General features: G+C 37.7%; 2 protein-coding genes and 1 long non-coding RNA gene across 12 annotated transcripts; all 3 read left to right on the top strand.

Annotated features, from left to right (window-relative positions):
* The first annotated feature begins 724 nt into the window (after positions 1 to 724).
* LOC144636368 (uncharacterized) lies at positions 725 to 9,332 on the top strand. Its single transcript, XM_078495558.1, has 7 exons — positions 725 to 798; positions 1,351 to 1,455; positions 1,953 to 2,039; positions 3,405 to 3,628; positions 5,172 to 5,472; positions 7,551 to 7,658; positions 8,935 to 9,332. Exons 1-7 carry the CDS (start codon positions 786 to 788, stop codon positions 9,330 to 9,332), a joined length of 1,236 nt encoding a protein of 411 aa, XP_078351684.1. The 5' UTR covers positions 725 to 785.
* A 27-nt stretch (positions 9,333 to 9,359) lies between these two features.
* Positions 9,360 to 17,216, top strand: LOC144636244 (uncharacterized). The gene has a single exon (XM_078495404.1). The coding sequence runs from the start codon at positions 9,360 to 9,362 to the stop codon at positions 13,860 to 13,862; it is 4,503 nt and encodes a 1,500-aa protein (XP_078351530.1). The 3' UTR covers positions 13,863 to 17,216.
* LOC144636589 (uncharacterized) lies at positions 17,217 to 24,669 on the top strand. 10 transcript variants are annotated; one of them, XR_013567541.1, is made up of 13 exons: positions 17,217 to 17,524; positions 18,090 to 18,192; positions 18,637 to 18,722; positions 19,011 to 19,062; positions 19,957 to 20,041; positions 20,251 to 20,345; positions 20,424 to 20,457; positions 20,563 to 20,639; positions 20,755 to 20,834; positions 21,044 to 21,139; positions 21,218 to 21,251; positions 22,355 to 22,460; positions 22,626 to 24,669. It is a non-coding gene; the product is annotated as an uncharacterized LOC144636589 (long non-coding RNA). The 10 variants fall into 10 exon arrangements; XR_013567544.1 differs by having other exon boundaries at positions 20,755 to 20,800; XR_013567548.1 differs by having other exon boundaries at positions 17,217 to 18,192.
* Positions 24,670 to 25,503: the final 834 nt, after the last annotated feature.

Below are 25,503 nucleotides of genomic sequence, written 5' to 3' on the forward strand. Positions count from 1 at the left end.
TTCTTTATAGCGGAGCTCCTTAGCGCGCGCCAGCGCGCGGAGCGGAGCACCATGGGTAATGCGGGTACGAGAGAATTTTTGTAAACCTAGGAGGCCGAAAAAATTTGGTGCGTACGCGCGCCGCGCGTACAGACTCTCGGGGAGGGGGAGGGAAGTCCCAAGGCAACCCAACCCGGGAGAGGTGAATCCGATATTTTCTTGGCGGGAAATCGCGCGACGCTGCGTTTTTGGGCAACCCGCGTTTAACTTGGCGGGAAATTGCAATGCAATCGTCACTTCTCAAAGAAAAGTTTCCTTAAAAACTTTTTTCAGCTTATTTAGCAAAACGATTGTTCTACAGAACAGAAGTTTTATTACTCAAGAAAATTGTTTTATTTTGCTATTGTCATGTCAACAAACAATAGCGAAGTGAATATAACGTGTAGAAGACAGGGTTCAAGTGAAGAGCAACGGGAGAGTGAACGGCAGAGAGCAAGAATTAACCGGCGAAGAGCAAGCGAAGAAGATCGCGAAAGAAAGCGAGCCAGTGATAGAGACAGGAGGCGAAATATGAGCGAGGAACGCCGCGAGGCAGAACTAGCGAAGAATAGAGAAAGGAGACAAAATATGAGCGAGGAACGTCGCGAAGCAAAGCGAGCGAGAGATAGAGAAAGACGACGAAATAGTAGCGAGCAGTACCGCGCAGCGGAGCGAGCCAGGGCTAGAGAGAACAGGCAAAAAAAAAACGGAAAGAAGAACGCGAAAAAGAACTACAGAGGCAAAGAGACCGGCAGCAAAACAACAACATGTTAACCGAAGGTAAGTAAGCTACTTCAGTTCCGTTGTATCAGCTAAAAACTGCAGTAATGGCCAATCCGTTTTTTAGTGCGAGTAAGCTCCCTTTTGTGTCGTACCGTATAAATTTTTTGTTGACTGACAGTCATCTGCCAACTGAAGCCGCCAAAACAACAACAACTTTTTTGTCAGGCTGCATGTTTAATAATTTTGCTCTTGGCGATGCTTTAGCTTCGTTATGGCCTGGCATGAAATTTAAGAGGAGAGGCAAAGAGAACGGCAGCAAAACAACAACATGTTAACCGAAGGCAAGTGAGATAATTCAGTTTCGTTTTATCAGCTAAAAAAAGTGCAGTCGTACGGTATACATTTTGTATCGACTGACAGTCGCCTGTCAAGCCGTCAATACAATAACAATTTTTTTGTCAGTCTGCATGTTTAATAATTTTGCTATTGGTGATGCTTTAGCTTCGTTATGCTCGTTAAGTTTGTGTCTGGACAGAGGAAATTATTCCGTTGGAGAGGAACTGAGCTGCAAGTTTATAAATGTTTGCGGTCTGACCGTTGTTTTTTCAGTGCACGGAGAACCGGAGTTTGCATGTGAAGATGTACAAGAAGGAACGGAAATTTTGCCATTGCCTGTTGAAAAAGATTTTTTGCAGTTTGCTCGTTATCTTGCAGGTAACTAGATATTTTATTTATTTAGTCATAGAAAACAGAACGCGTCGCGTTGTTAGCTTGCCCAGATTTGAAGTAGTTTTTCCTGTTCCTGTGAGTGAATTAATTACCTGAGGTATTTATGATTTTACATTTCACGGACAACAAGCTACGGCTTTCTCGAGTTTTTTTACTTTCTTCTTCAGGTGTACAACAAAATCATATGGATTGCTTTTTATACACAAAACAATGCCTCCCTTAGAAGCTCTGTGTGAAAGTTGGGGCATTTTTTTCCAGTCAATTTTGCAGACCCTTTACATCATAGTACATAGTCTAATAATTCAGATTGATTTTGTTTTGGAATTTTGTTACTCCATTGTAATTATGATAGCTATTTTTGCAGAGGCTGCCAATTAAACAACTGATTAAACATAGCACCAACACTCACGAACACAGTGCTAAAGACTCTAAGAATTAATTAATTTATACCATTTACCCTTTTATTCTGTTCGTCGTTATAGCCACCGGAGAAAATGAAAGTGGAGTCATACAAGTTGAATGTGGCATGGAATGCTCTCTGCCAGGTGAACAGAAAGAAAGCGATTCAGGTACATAGAGATTGTGAATGATTATGTTCAGGTTTCTTTTAAGTTTCAAGTTCTCCCAATTCTTCTGCTTCTGTGTTAAGGGTCTGCTAACATTTTTCGTCTATGTTATCAGCTAAAAAAGTGCAGTCGTACCATATAAATTTTGTATTGACTGACAGTTGCCTGTCAAGCCGTCAAAACAATAATAACTTTTTTTTTGCCAGTCTGCATGTTAAATAATTTTGCTCTTGGCGATGCTTTAGCTTTGTTATGACCTGGCATGAAATTTAAGAGGAGATATGTGAAATTTGACATTCGTTTGGTGCCCAGGGGTGGGGAATCCGACTCTGGATTCCAAAAAATGTCAAATTCCCCTGGGGTTGCCCCCCCACATCCTGGGGAAAACCATTGATAGGTGCATGGCTGTTTTTTGGGGAGGCATTGTTTTCCTCTAAGAGAATAACAAGAAAGAACAGCATGACTTTTGTCAGTACAGTAAAAACCTGCCAGGAAGAAACTGTAAGTTGTTTTTAATATTAGCCTAAACAGGTTCTTACATAAAGGGTTATTAACACAAAAGCTAATAATACAGTGTAAGTTCTAAATAGGTTCTTAACTGATTTCTGAAAAAAAAAGTTTTGTTGTTATAGAGATTTTAATGGTATTCTCCCTTCTCTTATATAAAATCTGCATACCACATAGCATTTATGTAAAAATGAAGCACTAATCATTCAGAACACAACATTATATACATGTACAGTAATGCCTTGTCCAAATTATTTTCCCAAAAGTAGACATTTCTAATCAATTATTGTAGAAATTAAGAACCTGTTTCCAAATTTTAGGCTTAATAATGGTATTTAATTTGTAAATTTTAGCCTAATCATAAGACACACACAACCAAATGTTTGTTTGTTCATGTTCTCAGTTGCATGCATAAATGAACAGATGCATAACAGATTAAATGAGATCCACAGATTATTTTAGAACTGTAGATTATGTGAGATGAAATTAAAATCCCTCAGTCCCCAAGGGGTTGAACACAGTTTCACTTTTAAAATACAGTAAAAACATATATATATCTCCTCTTAAATTTCATGCCAGGCCATAACGTATTGGTAGTGAGTGTATAATTTTGCCAGTCTGTATGTTTAATAATTTTGCTTTTGTTGTTCGATTGGAAACTACAGATCAGAGGTTTTCCAATGTTTTTTGGACAGGTAAACCACCTTGAAATAAAATTGTCGTAGAACTTAGTTATATCTGGTCATGTATGTGACTAATCAATATATTTTATGAAAAAATTGGGACCAGATAAGGAAGTCCTGATAATCGAGGAATCCGGATAATCGGCATTTGACTGTAATGTGTTTTGTTTGCCTACAGGTGATGTGCAGCAACTGCTCTGCGATGCCGAAAAATTGCATGGATCAGAGGATTTGCAAAGGATTGCATTAGACGCAGGATTTATAATTTCTGACAATCAAGGATTGGGAAATTGTATGTTTTTTGCGCTGGCGGAGCAACTGGAAATTGTGAAAGGAGTCAAAATTTCAGCTGAAGAACTAAGAGTCAACTTAGTTAAATTTCTTAAAGAAAACTCCAACTTGGTAAGTCAGTTATATCAAGTAACATTGTTATTTTTTTTTTGTAGTCATAATGCCAGACAAATTCTTGGGACACCTTTTTGGTTTGAGAACCATAATGTGGCAATTATCACTGCTTTGAGATTCTACACAACATTGCAAATTGGGTGAGGGTGGAAGCTAGTACTGAATTATTACAGGATTTTTAATAAAATATCAGAGTATGCAGCAACAGCTTTAGATTACATTTTACACCTAAGGCATGACTTTCTTCTTTGTGGGGGGTGGGGGGGGGTGCTACCCTGAGGAAACTGTACAAAATTTGGCCTTTTTGGTTGCATTTCCTACATTCTGATGCTTAATATATAAAAACATTTTGTTAGCATTCACATCCATTTATTTTATCGGAATAAAAAGCAGTGTATTCAGTATTAAAAAAGAAGGGGGAAAAGTGAAAGTTATAAGATGTTCAAATAAGCTATTTTTAACATTTTTTACATTCAGTAGTTTTTTGAAATAAATATCGATGCATTATAAATCTGTTCAGTTTTCTGTGGGAAGTTTATGCCAAAATTGGGCTCTTACTTCGTGTAGAAGACACAGTTCACCTATAACAATAGAGAACAAAAGGACAAAAGAAGGAGGAATATAATAAAAACAAAAGGTTTGCGATGCAGTATTCTATTGTGACGTGTTCTGTGCTTCTACACGAAGAAGGAGCCCAAAATTGGGGTGCGTCTTATAGCCGGGTATTTTTGCCCAACCAAATCTTATGACCGCCATTTTACCGGAACTTACAAATAAAACAAGAAAAATGAAAATACTTAATGTTGGTCATTGACTTTTAGAACAAGAAAACAGATATATAAAAGAAACAGCAAGTTTTAATGTAAAGATTATTGTCACGTATAAACATGTTTTAGCAACGCGTGTCTATGTCAGCATTTTGTTGAAACAGGCAAATGAAATCAAGCATACTCATTTGACACAAACCTTTTTAAGCGTGGAATGTTGGAAATGACTTTAGAAGACAGGGAAAACACCAAAAAAGCTCGAGAATCTTTCAAAACCACTCGATAAACAAAGTAAAGCGATACGAAGCATGCTTGAGAACTTGGTAACCATGCTACAAACTCAGTGGTCACTGGTAACTACACATCTGCCAGGTTACTAAGCAGCTAAGTTCGAAGCGCTGGAAAGACTTTTAGATCAAGTGGATTAAATGTACGTCTTTTTTAGCAAGAAATGTTACCTTTTTACTGGAAGATTGTGCCAAGGAATATAAACAACATTCAATACTTCAAATTCTGTAATAAGAACTGTCCTTAAATTGATCACCGCATCTTTACAACTCTCCAACTCATGGTGCGTCTTATAACCGTCTTATAACCGAGTGTTTTTGAAAAAATTTTCAGTTTGGAAACAACATGACAAAGTTGCCAAGTTTAGAGTGCGCCTTACAACCGAATAAATATATATACACATGTATCATTATAGTGTAATTTGTAGTGATCACCCTAGGGGATTGATAGAGCATTTTTGGTAACGTGATATTTTTTTCTTGCAGCCCAATGGAACACATCTATTCCGCTTTGTTGATCACGATAGACACCCAACATGGAGTGATTACTTGGAGAGCATGGCAAAAGATGGCACATGGGGTGATCATTTGATGTTACAAGCTGCAGCAAACTACTACAACACTGCTATTCGTGTTGTCAGTAGTCTTGGTCGTGAAAATGAATCACTGATTTGTCCAGTAAATCCAGCTGATAGTTTGCCTAACACCAGCAACACCAACCACCAACAGCCACTTGTGCTTGGGTACATTTTTGAGCTTCACTACGTTAGCCTTGTACCCAGACAAGGTAACATTGGTGTTAACTAAAGCTGTGTTCACATTAAACCTGAAACATGTTTCAAGTAAAAAATTATGCTTCACCTTAACATGTTTGTTAATGCATTGTGCAAATCACATGTCAGTTTGAAACATGCTTGGTTGTTTAATTTATGCCATTAACAATTAATAAATCTTGTACCCTTGAACCAAAAAAAGATATTTCAACTATTCTTAACATATGTTCTTAGTAGGCTTGAATTTGGATTTTTTTGGGTACTCGCTTTCTCGCCATAATTTTTGAACATGTGTATCGTCTTATCATGATTGAAACTACCTTGTGAGGTTGTTCCAATCAATATCATGCATGCTTCAGAATAAACATACAGTATTTCGATCATGATTTGCTCAAACGTGCCGGCTCATGTGAAACTGATCAGACTATAGTCTTGTTTCAGCCAAGTGTGAACACAGCTTTAGTCAGAAGTTTTGCATTGCTCAGGCGTTATAATTATCACTGAAAATGATACATTGCTACTACTTTTCCACTCTAACAGTCATCTTCATGATAATAATAGTTGTAAAAAGATAGCTGCATATGAGCCGAAGAGCTCATCCTACAATGCATTGAGTTGTTATTTATATCACGTTTGTAGGTTTGCTAGTTTTGCTTTTGGCTTGTTTGGCATGTGGAAAGTGACTGTGTAAATGGTGAAAGAAATCAATCACTATCCTTTTCCAAATGAACAACTTGTATGTTTTAAAAGCCATGTTAATTAAAAGTTGCAGGTTATGTAATGCACAGGGCTCGAGACTAACGGTAGCCAATTAGCCAAAGGCTATTAAAATTTAGGTTTAGGCTACCAGGTTTAGCATTCCTACTAGCCATTTGTCTAGTGAAAAAATCGGAAAAGTGACAAAAGTCAACTGTTCTTGATAGAAATCAATATACCTGACTAGTGAAAAATTACTTTTGGCTAGTAAAATCTGACATGTCACTAGCCAGTAAACCAGTGAGTTAAAAAGTTAGTCTCAAGCCCTGAATGCACATGTAAAAATAAAAGTTTAAGTGATGGATTTTGCAGATTTAGTTTTGGTATGTTAATAGCAGATAATTCCTACAAAAGAATTTTTACAATAGGAAATCACAACATGTAAAAGCATTTTAGAATTCTACAGTTCATAGCTATATCAGAAAACCTGTACATGGCAGTTTTAGCTACATGTCCAAAGCAAAAGCTTCACCTATTATTGAAGCAATGACTTTGAAAGTGACCATCTAGTCAGGCCTTCTGATAGGGTGCGGCAAAAAAGCAGAAATTATTCGGCATTTTTAGGGCAGATTATGCGGCAAGAAGGTACTATTATGCGGCAAATTATGCGACTTTATCTAAGCGATTTTAAGCTTGTTTTACAAGGTTTCAGGAGATGAAAATCCATTTTGTGCATTTCAAAAAATAATAAGAGCATAAATGAACGATAAATATCGGTATTAGAATCAAAAAGATTTCAAATGGCTTTCCATGTACACTACATGATGTAGTAGAACGTTGAAGACTTTTGGTGACATAATATATGAAGTGTGACATGATACCACTGACTGAATTAATGAAGGCGCATGTGTCAACGTGCGGTGTCGAACGATCGAACACTGTGCGATGTTTTTGACTTCATGGAAGGATTTAAACATTCTGAATTCGGCCATTTTACCTTGTAAACTTCAGTACAATACAAGAAAGCAAAGATAGAAAGCAAATTTAATTGTGTGAATGTTTTTATGGCTAAATTGAAACTGAAAAAGGAAGTCGCCTGCCGGAAGTAATGTTGTCTGTTTGGAAACCACATCAGAGGTTTTCCAAGGTTTTTTGACAGGTAAACCACCGTGAAACAACGTTGAAATTGTCTTAGAACTTTGTTAAAGCGAGTATTTCCTTTATCTTTTCTCAAATTGTGCAATTTTGTACGAATTATGCGATTTTGATGAATTATGCGAAAAGTTGCAATTTGAGGTCAATTATGCAAAATCGCAACATCGCATAATATCAGAAGCCCTGTCTAGTGCTCAGCTATGGCAATTATTCTGACATAATTTTCTTTTCTATTGTGTAGATTCTGTTGAGTGTTTTACTCAGGGCAGAATAAGTGAAGAGGTTGCTTCTGAAAAAGAAATCGAATATGCTGGCCCTGTCTCTGTTGCAAGTACAGAAATGAGTACAGGTAGGATAAAGAGTAAAATCAATGTTAAATGACTTGGAATTTATTTTGGCTAATAATTTACTGTTATTACATTTAAGGACGGTGCCTACTAATAACAAAGTATTTTCGCCTGGCCGATGACTATAAAAGAAATGTAGATGTTACCAAGGGATACTAAAATTCAAAAAGAAAATTGGGGGTAGCCACGCAAATTTTCGAATAATTAGGTTTGAAATCTGGAAAAAAGTGCCGACGTGGCATTTTAAAATAAAGTAAAACTAAATACAATTTCCTTGCAAATTCCATTGGAAATTGGTTTTTCATGAACAAAATCAATATGAAATATAACAATATTTACAATAACTAACAAATAATGTCTTCGGAACTGCATGATCCACGTTTTTATTAACAAAATAATTGCGTTTGAGCCATTTTTTACTCTTGCAGCTCTCACTTGCACGGCCAGAAAATCGGCCTAATTTTTTTTCACTTAATGAAAAATTAGACATGTGCCTTATAGACTTACCACTTACATTTTATAAAATAAAAAGTAGGGGTCACCACATGTTTTTAAAAGTTATACCAGTTGTTTTCAGGTTCTATGAAATCGCTTTTGGGGTCTGTTACATTTTTCCTATCCCCTCCCTAGCGAGTTGAATATTTGCATCTTGCGCGTGCACTACGTCATTTGTCACGGTTAGCAGTTTGCAGGTAGCGTTTTAGCGCTTAGCGATTTGTTTTTAACTGTTAATGTGAGCCATTTTCAGTGATTAGCGGTCAATGTTTAGGATATGCCCATAAACTGGATTTCGTCGCAGAGAAAACTTTCTTGATTTTAAGTCGCGCGCTTGTTCGCGTAGTTGAATTCGTTATTTTGAGTGAGCAAATTAATTAAAAGCGCGCACGCTTAGTGTGATCGATGCATTGCGTGATGCGCAGAACAAGTGCGCAGTAGCTATAGGAGGCACCGTCCTTAAGCACACATTAATTATAAGAGTTTAAATTGCAAGGAACAAAAAATATGAGATATGCATAATTTGACAAGAATTTTCTTATCTACTGTAGCTTGTAACCCACAATAAATTCATATTATTATTTTGTCTTTTTTACGTCTTCTTTCATTTCTACCCTTGGTTTACACAAAATAGTCGGTAGATCTCCAAGAGATCTTTGATTTTATCCTGTTGAATTGTAACCAGCTTAATGTAATAATTTGCACTATTAAAATATGTCTTATCACTAACTTCTTTTGTATACATGTTCTTATGAGGTATTTACTATTGCATCCATATTATAGGAGAACACTTGGAAAGTGACAATTCCGAGTTGAGAAATCATTTACTTTCGGCACAAAACAGCGCATTGAAAACACAGCAACCTGATCCAGAAATAAGCAGCAGCAGCCATGTAGAAGATAGTTATCTAATTAATCGAGCAAGGGCAGTAGGTGTGGCCTATGAATTTGCAAAGGCTGGTTCGGTTGAAACAGAGGACGATAGAAGAAAAAGACAGCGGCGAAATCAAAGGAGAGTATCAGATGAGGAGAGAAGGTTGCGGGAAGTTGTTGGCGATCTACCACCACCACCCCCTGCAGGGTCGAGTCAGTTGGAGGATAATGCTTATGTGGCTATACGTGCATTTGAAGTAGAGCAGATGACATATAAGTTCAGGTGTTGCGATATTTGCCAGGAGTGACGGTTGGAAGGCAAAGGAACCGGGAATATGTGCTCTCGCTGCAGAAATGACAAGAAGGACCCGGATTGCAAAGTTTGGTCAGATAAAAACGAAATGGACCCAATGTCTGTTCCAGAGGAACTGTCTGATATGACAGATGCCGAGCAGATGCTGATTTCAAGACTAGCTCCAACTGTGCATGTACACATGTTAAAACATGGTGGTATTGCTTCAAGAGGACACTGCATTGCATTCCCTCAAGCAGTGCAAGAACCAGCAACTATTCTGCCACGTCTACCAGAAGAAGTGGATATCGTACGTGTCAGAAGGCAAGGAAAAGATGATACGCATAAGGAGTTTAGGGTTAGAAGACGACGTGTCGAGGGTGCACTCCGCTGGCTGAAGGTCAATAATCCTGCCTATGGCGATATCGAGATTAGTGACACTCGTCTGCAAAATTTACCGGCTGATGGTGAATTGCCGAACTTGAGAACAGTTGAGTTTTCAGAAACAGCAGATCACATGGATGACCAAGGCCCGGCTCCAGAACAGCTGGATGCAGGTGAAACAGATAGTGGTGATGATACGACAGTCTCTGGAGTTATTCTCCCTGAGCCTGGAGTGAATGTTCAAGCATGTGTTGAAGCAGCCATAAATGAAGTTGTGTCTGAACCTCCTGAAGCTGAAGTAGTGGAGAGGCAACAAGGCACTGAACGACCAGTGATTTCTTGGCCTTCAGTTAGTACAACTCCAGCATCGGAGTTTACCACTCCTTACTTTTTCACAATGGCCTTTCCTTGCTTATTCCCATATGGAAAGGGTGATTTTCACATCAATCGTCAAATAACATGTCCTTCACTCCATGACTGGGCAGAGCACTTGCTGTGGTATAAAGATGGAAGGTTTGCCCGACACAAGGTATGGAAGTTTGTTGTTCACAACATGATTATGAGGAAGCGTGCCCTTGAACAGAGCAGGTACATTGTTGATCAGCAGCTAGGAGACCCGCAATTAACAGTTGCAGACCTGCAAGAGCGACTAGCAAGTGGTGATACCACATTCATTAACAAACTGCTGTATTTTGGGGCAAATCTGCGTGGTACAGCACAGTATTGGCATCAAAGACGGAGAGAGCTTCGAGCCTTGGTTGAGTTCATGGTTAATGAGAAGAAAGGATTGCCTTCATTTTTTATGACTGGTAGTTGTGCTGAGTTTTACTTTCCCCCACTTAGAAGACTATTGGAGCAGTACATTTTGCAGACCACAGGAAAAGAAGTTAACCTTGGTGAGGATAGCAGTGCCCGCTACAAGGCTGTGCAAGAGAACACCCATGTGGTGGTGAATTACTTTGACCTGCGTACCCTGTCGTACCATAATAAGGTCCTCAAGCCTGTATTTGGTGTCCATGACTATTGGTATCGTTATGAATTTGCCAAGTCCCGAGGTCAAATCCACTGGCACCAACTCAGCTGGAGAGAGGACAGACAGCCACACCAGCTGTTGCACGATGCTCGTGAAGGCGATTGTGATGAGGACGAGTGTGCTGCCATACTTAACCAATGGGCTGACGAAAACCTGGCCATGACAGCATTACACCCAGGTGGTAGTGATGAGGAAGGAAAGCCGCGGAGGGATCTCTGGCCTCCGCCTGAAGGTTCAGCTGACCCAATTTCAGATGAGAGAGATCCCCTGGTAAAGATGCTAATGGATATAGGTTCAGCCCAAGATGCGATCCTTGAGGATCATTTGCTTTTGGTAAACCGAGTTGGGTTGCACAGTTGTTCCGATTACTGTTTGAGAACACCCCGTCATCCTGGGCAAGGACTGCAGGCAAATGAACGTGTTTGCCGCATGGAATTTGGAAGTGAGTTTCACCCAGGAAAGAAACTCCGCAACGCACCAGAAATTGTTAACGATCACAATGGAGCACCTCGCCTTGAGATGCCACGTGACCATCAACGTGTAGTTCAGCATTCCCGTTATCAATTGCAGTCATGGAGAGCAAATGGTGACATAAGCTTGATTCTGTCGAATTCTTCCCCAGATAATCCCAGCACAGATGATATCATAGCTATAATTGACTATGTTTGTGGTTATGCCTGCAAGGACAGTGAACCTACCGGTGCAACTGCTGATCTATTTGAAGACATGGTAAATGCTGTGGATTCAAGTGATGCAGGCCAGGTGTCTGGAAAATCAATTTGTGCCAAGATGCTTATAAAGACCGTCGGAAGAAGAGATATTAGTGGACCCGAGGCATCATTTGAGCTCAGTGGACTAGCACTTTGGCGGTGCAGCCGTAGGTTTTCCTATTTGTCAATGACAGGGTCAAGGCGTCTTGAACGTGATGGTGAGACTGCCACGCGCAGTACCCCTTTGGACAAGTACCTTGCACGATCTAATGAAGAGCATTGCTCCTGGTACCAGTTTGCATCCCGAGATGGCAACGTTCCGGTGGTCAGTGGGGGCTCTACACATGCTTCATGGCCATTGAATGAGGACTACTGTAGAACGATGCTTCTGTTGCACTGGCCAAACTGGTTTGAAATCCAAGAAGTAAAGGGAGATGCTGAATCTTGGGTTGATCGGTTTAAGGACTTTGTTGTTACTGATGAGTGCCCACTGTTTGTGAAGGCCCAAGTCTCTAAGGCACAGCGTTATGCTGAGCATCCGCAAGAGCCGGTATTTGAAGATGAGGTGGATGATAATGCTGATGAAGCAGCAGAACAACCAGACTGGGTTGATGTGTATGCTGGCCAAAACCAGAGATATGAGGGAGTTGAGAAGGACTTTGATTATGATGATGGTGGAGAGCAGTACGACTGGAGCAGTATTGCCATTAATCTTCCTGAGGGCAAAGACCCTAGAAAGTGGCTGGAAGAGACCATCAAAGAAGACGAGGAACAGGAAACAGAAGTTGTGGACCTTGAATTACCAGATGTATCTCCTCTATCCTTAAATGACAATCAGAGAGCTATAGTCAGTCTGATTTTGCATACTCTCTACAACCTGATTGAGAACCCGCAAGAACACCATCCCTTGCGACTTGTCGTCGCCGGTACTGCAGGTACAGGGAAGTCATATGTCATCAAGTGCCTGCAGAAGCTAGTAAGGCAAGTGTTTGGAAGCAACGATGCCATACAGGTCATTACTCCTACTGGAAATTCTGCCTATCTTGTTCAAGGCACGACTGCACATAGCTTTTTGAGAATCCCAACAGGGGCAAGGTCTTCTAATGAGCTGACTGTGCCTTCAGGTTCCGTGCTGCAGCAAATCCAGGATAGGTGCAAAAATCTTAAAGTTCTGGTCGGCGATGAGCGATCGATGTTTGGTCGCACCACAATGGGCTGGATGGAACAGCATACACGCTATGCAATCAATAGAGGGGCCAATTCAGAGGAGCTGTGGGGAGGCATCCCTGTAGTAGTGCTGATGGGAGACGATGTGCAGCTACCTCCTGTGTGTGACACTCCCGTCTACATTGAACATAATCGCAGTGCACCATCTAACCATGGTCGACTGGTGTGGACAAGTTTTGACAGCGCTGTAGAGCTAACTCAGATTGTCCGTCAAACTGAATCTGAACAGCAGCTAAGAGATGTGTTGATGTCCATGCGAACCTACTCTACGACACACGAGCAAGTCCGTTGGCTGCAGCAGTTTCAGTGGCACAATCTGCGTATGAGCCATGGTCCTGAACTTCTACATAGGATGGATGAGCAAGGGCTGTATGTTTTTCCAACGCATCGTTTGGAATGGGAACGCAATAAAGCCAAGCTGCTTCAGTTGAACAGAGAGCCAAACCATCCAGTTGCAAAGATCAAGTCAGTTGACAATGGCAGGCATGCTCAGAAGGCTGACAGCAATAAGGCAGGAGGTTTGCTACCTCTGCTCTATCTTTGCCGTGACAGTAAGGTCATGCTTACGGTAAACCTGAAGGCTGCATGGGGTTTGTACAATGGAGCTGTTGGCACAGTAGTAGACATTGTCTACAAAGATGGTTGCAGGCCTACTGATGATCCTCCACCATTACCCGATGTTGTGTTTGTACGTTTTGCAGGTTATAAGGGTCCGGCTTACATTGACGAAGATCCCACACTTGTGCCAATTGTACCTGTAAACCGCTCTACGGATTGTGCATGTAGGTGCAAGCGTTCTCAGGTTCCATTAAGGCTGTCATGGGGAACTACTATCCACAAGTGCCAGGGTTTGACTGTAGGCAGTGGGGAGGCCTTCAGGTATGTTGTCATTCACCCTGGAAAGCATGACTTTGAAGCTAAGAATCCAGGAGCTCTCTTTGTGGCACTGTCAAGAGCGAAATCTGCAGGTGGAGAAGGCGTGGATCCTGATTTTGCCTTTCACGAAGATGTCCTGCTGAATGATGACAGGTTGAAGCCTGTTAACACTCCCACTACCCGTGCTAGAGCAGTGGAAATGGCAAGACTGCATGCCTTAGCCAGTGAATGCCAGCAGCGAGAGGGCTTAGCACCAGCATATGAAGAGGATACCTTTCTCAGGCTGGTGGAGTGGGCACAGTCTCAAAGTCATTGAGGTATTTCTGATCTACATCACTGCATGTTGAGCAGAGACTCTAAAGGTATGGTGATGTTATTCATCTGTGTGCTTATTATATACTATTCCACAGTGAGCTACAGTTGTAGTGTACAGCTGTAGTTGTGGTCCTGTGAATGTCATGTGGTAAGGTGATCTAAGGCTCATGGCCATAGCAACATATGAGAGTTGGCTATAAATTTGGAGTCCTTGATTTTTGAGTACAGTAAAAACTTGCAAGTAAAACAAAACATTAGGTTAAAATTTGGAAATGGGTTCTTATTTTCTAAAATAGCCTGAGATTAAAACTGTTTACTTTCAAGAAAATAAGGTTACTGCAGTTAACATTTTACATGTACATCCTCTTTGGAAACACTCAGGAGTCTCATGACTCCAGTTGCAATGAAAGTGCCAATGTTGAATTTCTTAAACTGACTCAATCACATAGTTATGAAAATAAGGCAACAACAGTTCACATTATTTTTTCTTCACAAATTCAGAAAATGAAGAACCTGTCATGAACTGCAAAAGTCACAATTTCTGCTATTTACTTCCAATTTCGTAAGAACATGTTTCGGCTAACTTGGGAAAATGCAGGTTTTTACTCACATGTTTTTACTGTATGTCAAATGTACTTGATATGTGGCGAAAGCTATGTCATGTGGACACATGCATTGAGCAGGGAGGCTGCTTTGAAGGTGTGAGCTCTGTTGTACGAGGGTTATGAGGGCCAAATCCAAGTGTAACAATTATTTTTTTAAATGAAATATTAAGCAGCTGAAATTATGGCAGCTACCAGTCAATTATAAACTGAAATTATAACTGTGCCACACAGCATTTTAGGCCATAATTTTCATATCTTATAAGAAAAATAGTCTTGTGTAACATGTTTGTTGTTTCAACTTTTTTTGCAATGAAACTACAAATGTCTTGTTAATGTTTTTTTTTTTAATTAATTAAGAGCAATGTACATGTAAAAGGCATAGAAAATTGGCTGACAACAGTAATTAAACATTCATTGTCATAAATCAATGTTAAAAATGAAATGAAAATAATGTGGATAACATCAAATTTAAATTTTGTCATTTATCTATCTTTCTGAATGGAAATTGTTAATGAAAATCATCACTGACAGCTGCAAAAACTAAAATAAATTTGGTGTTTAAAAGCATACACATTCTTATTTACTCATGGGCAAAAAACAACTCAATTCACATAGCCTTCAACACCCTCGTACACTGACGAGCAGATAAGTGTGAGATGTATATGCTAGTCAGCTACCTTTGGAAATGGCGCAGCATATGGCAGCTACCTTAGTCATTTGTAAACAGATGTGGGTGCTGATATGCAGCCCTTGTGATTCAACCAGAGCAGATGGCAGCTAGCAAAGAGATGGCTCTGAAATGCTGGGTAATCCATCACCGTGACCATGAAATTCACAAAATACGTAAAGAAATCATTATTTTCTTTTCTAATCGCATGGTCGCAATACTATTTCTACAAGAACCAAAAATCTAATTTAAACACATTTTTAATGTTTACAGTACTTTGCATACTTTGTTTACTGTCCAAGTGTTTGTTGATTGTTTATGTCATGCATGTGGGAACTTAAACGTTAAAATGAAAATGGGGGTAGATGGGTGCCCACTAGTAGCAACAGCACCTTGTTAATACCCAATAAATTCTTATAATATCACTATTTTTTTTTTAATAACAATTGCTCGCAAAATTCATGTTTCCGACAATCGTTTTTTTATTAAACACTGACAATATATAAATTCTAAAGATAGAAAGCTACTACTTAATTAAAAACAACTCATAAAAAATCATGTATTGGAATTATGCGCGGTAGGGATGTACAATGCAATACTGGGGAATGACTGTAAAGAGTTATTACTACAGGGAGTGTTATGTATTTTGTGAATTTTTTTGGAGTGATGTTGAGAGAATTTACCAGACAGCATGAGCCATTGGTACTGTTTGCCAGTTCTGTCATTTTAATTTGACATTGAGCGATGGCGATAGATACACTTGCAACTGAGGCCAGCTCTGTATTACACCGAGCAAATGGCTTCACCCGTGGCCGATGCCAGTTCCCCTGTGTGAGATTACAGGGTGGTGTAAATGGGGTTTACTGTAATCAAAGCCAGATATCTGATTAAATGTATGACAAGCTATAATTCACTAAAAGGCTTTGAAGGGAACTTGACTTTTTATTCTTTACTTTTTTTACGGTCACAATTTTAAAGGGCTTCAAGGATAAACAATATTTTTTATCTAGTTAAAAAATTCAGTATAATTGAAAATTTCACTGTGCCGAACTTAGCTAGTTCAAGTCAGTAAATTTACAGTCTGTTCCCTGTGATCCTTGCGTATGCTTTACTGACAAATTATAGACATACCCCATTTACACCTGTAATGGAGCGATGGCAGCCACCAGTACATTGCTATGCAGATGCCCGCTCTGGTTTGAGCAAGTGTTGAACAAGAATGATGATTCTGAAATGTTGGATATCCATAAAATTCAGAAAAAAGGTGATAATAATATGTTATGCACTAGTGGTAGAGTTTGCTTCACTTTTGTTTTATTATATTAATATTGCAAAATGACAACCTTTTATAAATAAATTTGTTATTCAACAAATGCACGTGCTGGTAATAAAGATGGTCAACATTTTACTATATTTTACAATACATCTTTTAAAATTTGTCCAAAGTAGCACAAAGCGCTGCCTTAAAAAAGTTTTCTTTGCTGCAAAATGTCTCCCATTAACCAATATTATTGTTGAATAAGGACACAATAATTCTGCTCCATCATCAGAAATATCATGTCATTTTTAATTAGTCAAATTGGCCTTCAGCTTTGTCAGCAAATTATTACTGTAAATATTACAGCTATAAAATAATTAATTTTAGTATAAAGGAACATTTTTATTTTGTCAAAGTTTACCAAACTACACACTCACTTTTTGTCATTTGATAAGGCCTCTGGCCTAGATGAATGTTTGATGCCTGTGGTAGTTTTCTGAATTTTATGGATGACACACATTCAGTAGTGGCTGAGAAGGGGCCCCAGGCCCCCACATTATTTTAAGGCCAAACCGAGGCCTGAAGGGCTGAGAAAAAAAATTGTTTTCAAGAGCGGGCCCTCATTTACCTTTAAGTCTGGATCTGCAACTGAGACAAGAGAGTAAGTGCCAGCCACAGGGAGCCAACTAGCTCATTTGAATGAGTCATATTGAGGAAAAAATGAAACAACCTACCTTACTTAAAGAGTAATTGAGTAAAATATGTAAGAAACAGTACTAGTGGCCCTCTTATAAATAATTTTGAAAAATGAACAAGCTTAAACAATCATTGTAAGTTAAAGTTTCTTAAAGTACAATGAAAACTTAAATGTTAATTTATTTTGATAAAATAAACAAAGCAATGTGGATAATGGAAGCCAAATAAGAAGATAGTGATCAAGTGAATACTTTAACTGTCTATAAAATGTTAAAATTTACTTCAAAACTCTCATTGAAATCATTTCACTAAGTCTACTTCCCAATTAAGTTACAAGTTATAGTACCCAGAATTCAAATTTTGGGTTTAATTCTACAACTATATCAACCACAAAATGGAGCATAGGAGAGATGTTTGGAGCCATAATAATTTTGAAGGTAAGATTTGTTTTATTTTAGAAAGGCTAAAAATAGATTTTGTATAATGTAAGCATAAAGGAAACAACAGTTCAAAGAGTCTAGTTAAACATTATTGGAGAAGTGTTTGGATGTTTAATCTATTAAAAAATTAAAAAAAAAAACATTTAGAATGGCAAGGGTGTGCAAAGTGATCAGAAAAATTAACATATACATCCACATCTAGTCAGTGTCTTAACAGAAGAGGAGAATGTGGCCAAAGTTTCGTTTTTACAATGTGAGTAGAGCCGAATTTACTGAGTTGTCTTGCAAATTGCAATGTTTCACAAATTTCCCAATTATTTTCATGAGGTCTGGCGATGGTAACTTCTGACAGACGACTAATGTTCCAAAAAGTAGCGACAGCACTTAAAATGAAGTTCTGGTACGCAATAATCCTTGCGAAATTAGAACAAGTGAAAAGGCCTCAGTAGAATGACAACACCTGACATTTAAATCAGTTTTCTGGCGGTGTTCTGACATGAGTAATGGCAACAATACATTTAATTTAAATATTTGACATTGTAATTTTCATTTTGTATTATAGAAATATTGGTTCTTGTTATCTGCAAGAGAAAAAAATTGATATGCCGGTATTATACAGTAAAAGGTTTTCAGCTGACAGGACAATGGCTGAAGAAAAGTAAAAAGTAAGTACAGACAATTCAATAACAATGTGTCTTAAAGATTGTACTGTATCATTATATTATACCATAGAAAAAATACAGCATTCTGAATACTGGAAAGCTGTTGTATATTTAACGGTATTCAACTGAACCTTCCCATCTTGTGCTGGCATCTTATTCTCAACGAAATTTTGTAAGCGTATTTTCTGTGGCATGGTATAAAAGTATACAACACTTTCTCATGGTACATGTATATTACTATGGACACTCACCTAAAGTGAAACCCAGAAAATACAAGTGACCGGTGGGATATTCCATACCATCCGTACTAAGGGCAACTAGATTTTGAACATCTCCATACCCATCATGTGTAGGGTCACTGGATTATTTTTTTTTCCGGGGGGGGGGGGGGAGGGAGGATCAGTTCAGAGATTCCTAAAGGAAATGTCATGTTTTACATTATTTCAGCCCTAACACAACTGTGGAGTATGCAGATAAAAGTCACGAATGCAAAGACATGTACCAATGATTTTGATTGGCACCGCTAAACACAGGTACAATAGATTAAAAATAGTACTTGCGATAATATATATACACTGTATATACATTTTTTTGCTCTCATTTAACTTTTTTCCAGTTATGATTAACACCAGTTATAGTCATAGTCAGAAAGACAGATAAATAAGGCAGACAGCTGCAAGACATTAATTATTATTTTTCAATAATTTTGTCAAAACAAGTAATGGCCAATAAATGGTAGCTCACCATGTCTGTAATATTTATGAACTTTACCCCATAAAAAAGTTTAAGACTGACTAACTATTAATTATAATGTTATACAGGTGAAGATTTTGATTGATGATTGATCATGAATGGATCCGGAAGCAGGCCTAGGTAGTGTTATTGTTTCTTATTGGTTCGATAGGGTACAGTCAATACCATAAAGTTCCCTGTTTAAGCCACACCGGAAATAAGCCGGACCCCTATTTTGAAGCTCCGTTTTCGAAAACAAACACTTAAGTTTGAACTTCAAGTGAAAAAAGAAGGAAATAATCAAACAAATAAGGACAAACAAGCACGGTTTCAAAACTAGATACGGCAGTTGTTGCAATGTTTAATATGAATATTTAACTCTGATAAAAGCAAAAATTCATTTGTCGTACCTCCTTTTTAGTTTTAGTACACAATATCTTTGACTTGGATGGTCTCTTGATATCATTTTTAAAGATTAACAGTTCTAAACAAGATATATACGAAACTGTACAAATCAATCCGCGAATGATGACTGCTTAGTAGCCAAGCTTAAAATAGAGAGAGGAGTCTGGGCTTTAGAAAACAGCTCATCCTCGTACCCAGGGTCTTCGTTCCCACCAGCGGTCAGGAAACGTTTCTTCAAGCCTGCGCAGAAGGGACGAAGACTCGAGGTAGGAGAATGTCTTGCTCTCAGAAAAAACAACGTTTTCAAGGGGTTTGGAAACTGTTACCCGCAACAGTATAAAAAATCCATGCAGAATAGGAGATTGGCGTGATGGTGAATACAAATGCGAAGCGGTCGGCCATCGGCCCTTTGAGTACTTGCGATAATCTTGGTATTTTCTCGCACGCGGCGAAAGGATATGCATTGAAGCGACCGGCCACAGGGCCACTTATTTGCATGTCATTGAATAAGAATAGCCTCTATTGTGTTATGCCTCGTTCCGTAAAGAGTGCCGACACGGTGGACCGAAGTGGCCCTGCATTCTGTAGTTGCTCCTATTTAGTGACCAGTTTTGTTTTTGATTACTGCAGGCATGAATACATATGTGGCAGTACACAAATACTCAGTGGTGATTACTGCAGATATGAAGGCATATGACAGTGGACATACTCAATGGTGAGTGTGTGAATTATTTGAGGCAGGCGGGGTCCTAAAGAAAATGTGTAGTGATGCATTCTCAATTAAAATTAAGGGACAAATTTAATCATTATAATTATGTCTTTTTCATAGCCATAGCTCTTTAAAACACTTTTCAAGATGCTATTGAAACTTCCTCTGTTACGTTATAGAACAATAATTTGATCTCCATTTGTTGACTTTTTCAGGGCTAAGACAATTGTGGATTGTATGCAGATCAGAGAAATTTCTTTATGATTACTGCAGAGCGTTATGGAAATATTGACCGTGGAAACAATATATGGTGAGTGTTTGAATGATGCAATATCTTTATAACTTCTTTTCCAGTTATTAAGTGACCAACTTTTTTTTATTACTGCAGGCATGAATACACATGGCAGTGGACATACTAAATGGTGATTGTTTGAATGATGACAGGGGGCATCTTAAAGAAACTGTTTAATGATACATTCTCAATTAAACTTAAGGGAGAAATTTAATCATTATAATGTCTTTTTCAGGTCTAACACAATCGTATGAAGATCAGTCACAAAATAATGCACAGACGTTTCCTGATCCTTCTTTTTGATTGCTTCAGGTATGAATGCATATAGCAGTGGACAAACACTCAATGGTGAATGTTTTTGGATCAGATATTTTTATAACTTCTTGTCCAGTGATTAACTGTTAATTTTCTTTTTGATTTTTTGTAGGTGTCAATACATATGGCAGTACAGAAATACTCAGATTACTGACTAGGTATGAAGGCATATGACAGTGGACATACTCAATGGTGAGTGTGTGAATTATTTGAGGCAGGCAGGGTCCTAATGAAAATGTGTAGTGATGCATTCTCAATTAAACTTAAGGGACAAATTTAATCATTATTATTATGTCTTTTTCATAGCCATAGCTCTTTAAAACACTTTTCAAGATGCTATTGAATCTTCCTCAGTTACGTTATAGAACAATAATTTGATCTACACTTGTTAACTTTTTCAGGGCTAACAAAATTGTGGATTGTATGCAGATCAGAGCAATTTCTTTACTTATTACTGCAGAGCGTTTTGGAAATAATGACCGTGGAGACAATATATGGTGAGTGTTTGAATGATGCAATATCTTTATAACTTCTTTTTCAGTTATTAAGTGACCAACTTTTTTTTATTACTGCAGGCATGAATACATATGGCAGTGGACATACTAAATGGTGATTGTTTGAATGATGACAGGGGGCATCTTAAAGAAACTGTTTAATGATACATTCTCAATTAAACTTAAGGGAGAAACTTAAGGGAAGAAAAGGGGCTTCACTATGACAGGAAACTTTGCCTCTACATTGACCCAATGACAATTAATTGGCAGTTGGAACTGTCAGTACAATTTTAATGGTTTTGATAATCAAAGCACAACGTAAATTGAGCAGGGGCTCTGATTGCTTAATAATTATTTAGAAACTACAGTAAGGGACCTTGAAGTTCTGGCATAAAAGAAATGTTTACTTATTGAGTTACAAATCCACTTCAAGGTTTGCCTTGCACATGATTGCTTATTTCGTTCTTACAGTAGCAACTGTTGTGTGGCCTCCCACACAGTTGCCCTTAGGGGTCGTCCTGTTTTACTCCTCCTCACGAACACCTGCTTAACCGAGGCCAACATTCCTTTCCCCAGTTAATTCCCCTGGACGATTCTCAAGCTTGAATGTTGTGTTAAAAGGCTAGCTTTGTATTATTGACATCAAATGTTTTGATTGTTCTGCGATTTTAGGGTTGCAATATATTTGCTTTGAGAAAACGCCTTTAAAAAGATAAATGAAGTACGTACCAAATATATGTTCTCAAATGGCAAAATCCCAACATAGCCAACAAATTGGTGAAACTGTCAGGCAGCAAAGGACAAGGTCGATTAGCAAGTGATTAAACAAAGCCAGCAAATTGGAAAATTTTTTTCATCAGAATGAATTTAAGTGAAACATTCTGCACACAGTGCTAACAGCTCTGACCAATTATTTTGGTCTTTTTTGAAAGAGCATCTTGCGGTAAGGTCAACATTCCTGATTTTGGTAAATCTTATTGGCTTAGCAGAGGAAAGGCATATCAGTTAAGCAGGTGTTCGTGGTGAGGAGTGAAACACGATCGCCCATAAGAACAACATTTACTGTGTGGGAGGCTATACCAACCACTCCTGTAATGCACGCTGTGCCATTTAGTATTATTTTTTAAATGTTAGCTACAGTTCAAGCCACTTTCCACTTGATTATAAAAACTGATGAACAATGTAATACAACTAATACAATATGTTTATTGATCATAGGAATAAGGATCAAGGATTTTCAAGAAAGCACTAAATACAAGCATGTCTTGTCAACCTAGTTAACAAGTGTATTTTATCATATATAAAATTCTGGATTACAACAATGGTGAGTTTTAATGATTTATTAATGCAAATGATAGTTATTATTAACATATAATTCTACTTTCCCCAATACTGAAACTGTTTATATGTTTAGCAAGTGTTAAATAAATATGATATTCTTGGCTTTTGAAATGATGATTAAAATTGTTTGCTTTTCTTTTATTTACAGACATTGATAAAATGTTCTACCAAGTTAAAAACTAAACTTTTGAAGGCGACTTAAGTAGTAATTACAGACAAAGTTGGATGTCTACTCACTTTTAGTTTTAGAACCTCTTTAACTAAGGACATTTGTTTATTGTTTTAATTTATATTATTCAGTGAAATATAAATTATTCCCTCAATTAAGATGCTAATGTGATGCCATTTGGCAGAAACGACTAAGTGTCACTAAGTACAATGCCTGTGCTAAGCTTCATACTGGTTTGCTTGTGGTATGCTTTATCTCTGGTTTGCTTTTGATCAGCATTTATTTGTTGCTCAGGGCAATATATTGTCACCATCCCGTCATTCTGCCAGATAGTACTCCAAAATAACTGCTTAATTTTAGTGTTTCAAAAGAATTATTCGGGTAAAGTTAGTAACAGTTACTGTAGATTGCAAATATTGCAGCCATTAGTATTAATAAGACGCAGCAGCAAGTATAATTAACCAACTCGAAAGATAGTTACCCAAACCCTAAATTCTTTTTGTTGGCACGTTTTGAAAAATGAAATCCAAAGGCCTGACTTTTTTTGTCAGCACATTTGAAGTGAAATCTAAATCATAACTGGATGTTGCAATGGTATGGATCTATGAAACAATAACTTTAATTCTAGGCAATTAATTTGACTATTAATGACTATATGAAAGAGTGGAATATAAAAGGATACATTAGTTATTAAGATCTTGACAAAAAATACATAAATTAAAAAAGAAAAAAACACAATACTCATGTATCGACTAATAAAGGAACAAACCATCATGGAAATTTACAATCAGGTTATCCATGTCCACCTCCAATTAGGTACACCTAACTTTCATCGAAATATAATTTTACAGTAATAAGGATTAATTTCCACATGTAAGTCTCATTAATAGCAGTTTAATAATGAGGTAAAAGAATACTCCTGGATTAGAGACTGGAGACAACAGACAAGGAAGAAGCAGAACACATAAACAGTTGTTGTACAACTCAACGCTGACTTTGATTGCACTTATTCCACTTGACAACAGCTTGCAATTCATCTCATTTTAAGGCATCATCTCAAATTACAGACCGCAGCCGAAACTTTGTGCTTGCACCACACTATTCTTAAATGATCAAGATGTCTGCTAGCCTGATTTGGTTGTCAGTATCTGGCCACAGTAATGATATAGTCTTGATACAGTGAGGACAAGAAATGGAAAGCTACTTAATGGAATTCCAACTACATCTATTACTGCAAACAGTAATAAAAATGTCTCTGACTATTGCTCAAGGTACAAGGAGCAATAAATCACCTTCATTTATGTGATGTTTTTGAAACAAAGAATTTACTAAAGCTTGACGTTTGGATGAGCGGTTATCTCAAAGAAAGCTATCTTTTATGATGACTGTATGCTACATGTCTTAACAAGATGTTCAGGGAAGCCTGTACTGTGAAGTACTGCAACATATGATATTGACAATCACGTACAATGCATGAACACATTTTGGCAAAGGACTAGATTATTTGGATGAAACTTTTCTAGATCCTGGAAATTTAGGATGGTTCTTGCTCTACTCAAAGACAATTTAATACGGAGCGATTCTTCATCTACATAATGCCATTTTAAAGAAACAAATCTCTGATGAACAATTAAGTAGCCAAAGCTTATGATGCCATTTAATTAGAAATGGTAACGATCTTAGTTGGACATGTACCCAACAGATGTTATATTATATAACATTTTTGTTAAGGCTAAAGACAATAGACAAAAAAGAAAACAGAAAGAAATAGTTGATACCTGGAGATACACATACAGAAACATTACTAACATAATTTAATATAATTTGATTACATCTTTTAGTCAACATACAGTCATGTATAACATGTCTGTTAAAAAAAATAACATGATTAACTTGGGCACACTTAAAACCTATTTTTGTAGAGGTGGACATACGTCAAAGTTTACTATTAAGGTTCATCATAGTCTCTCTATGTGTATTCCTTGTAACATCCATGACATTGCAACAAACCATACATGCTAAATTAGTATATAGCCATACCCACTCAAGCTGGGTCATTTTTTTTTTCTAAGAATGTATGTCAAACTTTACTATTAAGGTTCATCATAGTCTCTCTATGTGTATTCTTTGCAACATCCATGACATTGCAACAAACCATACTCAGGCATACCCACTCAAACTGGGTCAATTTTTTTTTCTAAGAATGTACGTCCTTTAAAAGAAAAGAAAAATGAATGATAGTTTATTATAACAACCAGGGCCCGGTTGCTCAAAGCACAATTAAGGTAATTCAGGATTAGCGTGAGATTTGATTTAAATTCTATATCATTTTGTTGAGGTTTTCTGTTAATATTTTCTGTCCCCTAGTTTTGACGTGGACCAATCTCAAACTTTACAAATCATTAGTTTTTGAAAACCCGTTGAAAAAAAAAAAAAGGAAACCTTAATCATTTTTAAATCCTGGGTTATTGCTAATTGCCTTTCGAACAACTCAGCCCAGGAAATAAAAATACTGAGGGAGCTTTAACATGGCTTTGGTATGTATAATAATGGTACGTATACCTACCTTTAGTCTTTCATTATTAGATAAATTATGGCTAGGACAGTTTTTCATTAAGTGTCATAACACAAAACCAAAGTAATTACTCTTGTCAACCGCAAAGGGATATAAAATCCAGTGAGCCAAAAAAACTCCAAGAAAATAAGTGTATGTCTTAAGCACGGAGCACAGAAAAATGTGTATGAGCAAGTCACAATTGGTTTAGGTTTTACGTTCTGATTGGCTAAAAAAAGTGATGTAAGTTGTTTAAACAAAACACCAAGTATATAGGTAGAAGTAATTCAAAAGCAAAAAAAA

Source organism: Oculina patagonica, chromosome 13 (assembly GCF_052425735.1).
Source record: "Oculina patagonica isolate OP01 chromosome 13, crgOcupat, whole genome shotgun sequence".
Classification (NCBI taxonomy): Eukaryota; Metazoa; Cnidaria; class Anthozoa; order Scleractinia; family Oculinidae; genus Oculina; species Oculina patagonica.

Coding starts and splice junctions, on each gene's coding strand:
- LOC144636368 (XM_078495558.1), top strand. Junction 1,456..1,952: donor GTTTGCTCGTTATCTTGCAG/GTAACTAGATAT, acceptor TCGTCGTTATAG/CCACCGGAGAAAATGAAAGT. Junction 5,473..7,550: donor TAGCCTTGTACCCAGACAAG/GTAACATTGGTG, acceptor TCTATTGTGTAG/ATTCTGTTGAGTGTTTTACT.
- LOC144636244 (XM_078495404.1), top strand. CDS start 9,360: ATGTGCTCTCGCTGCAGAAATGACAAGAAGGACCCGGATTGCAAAGTT.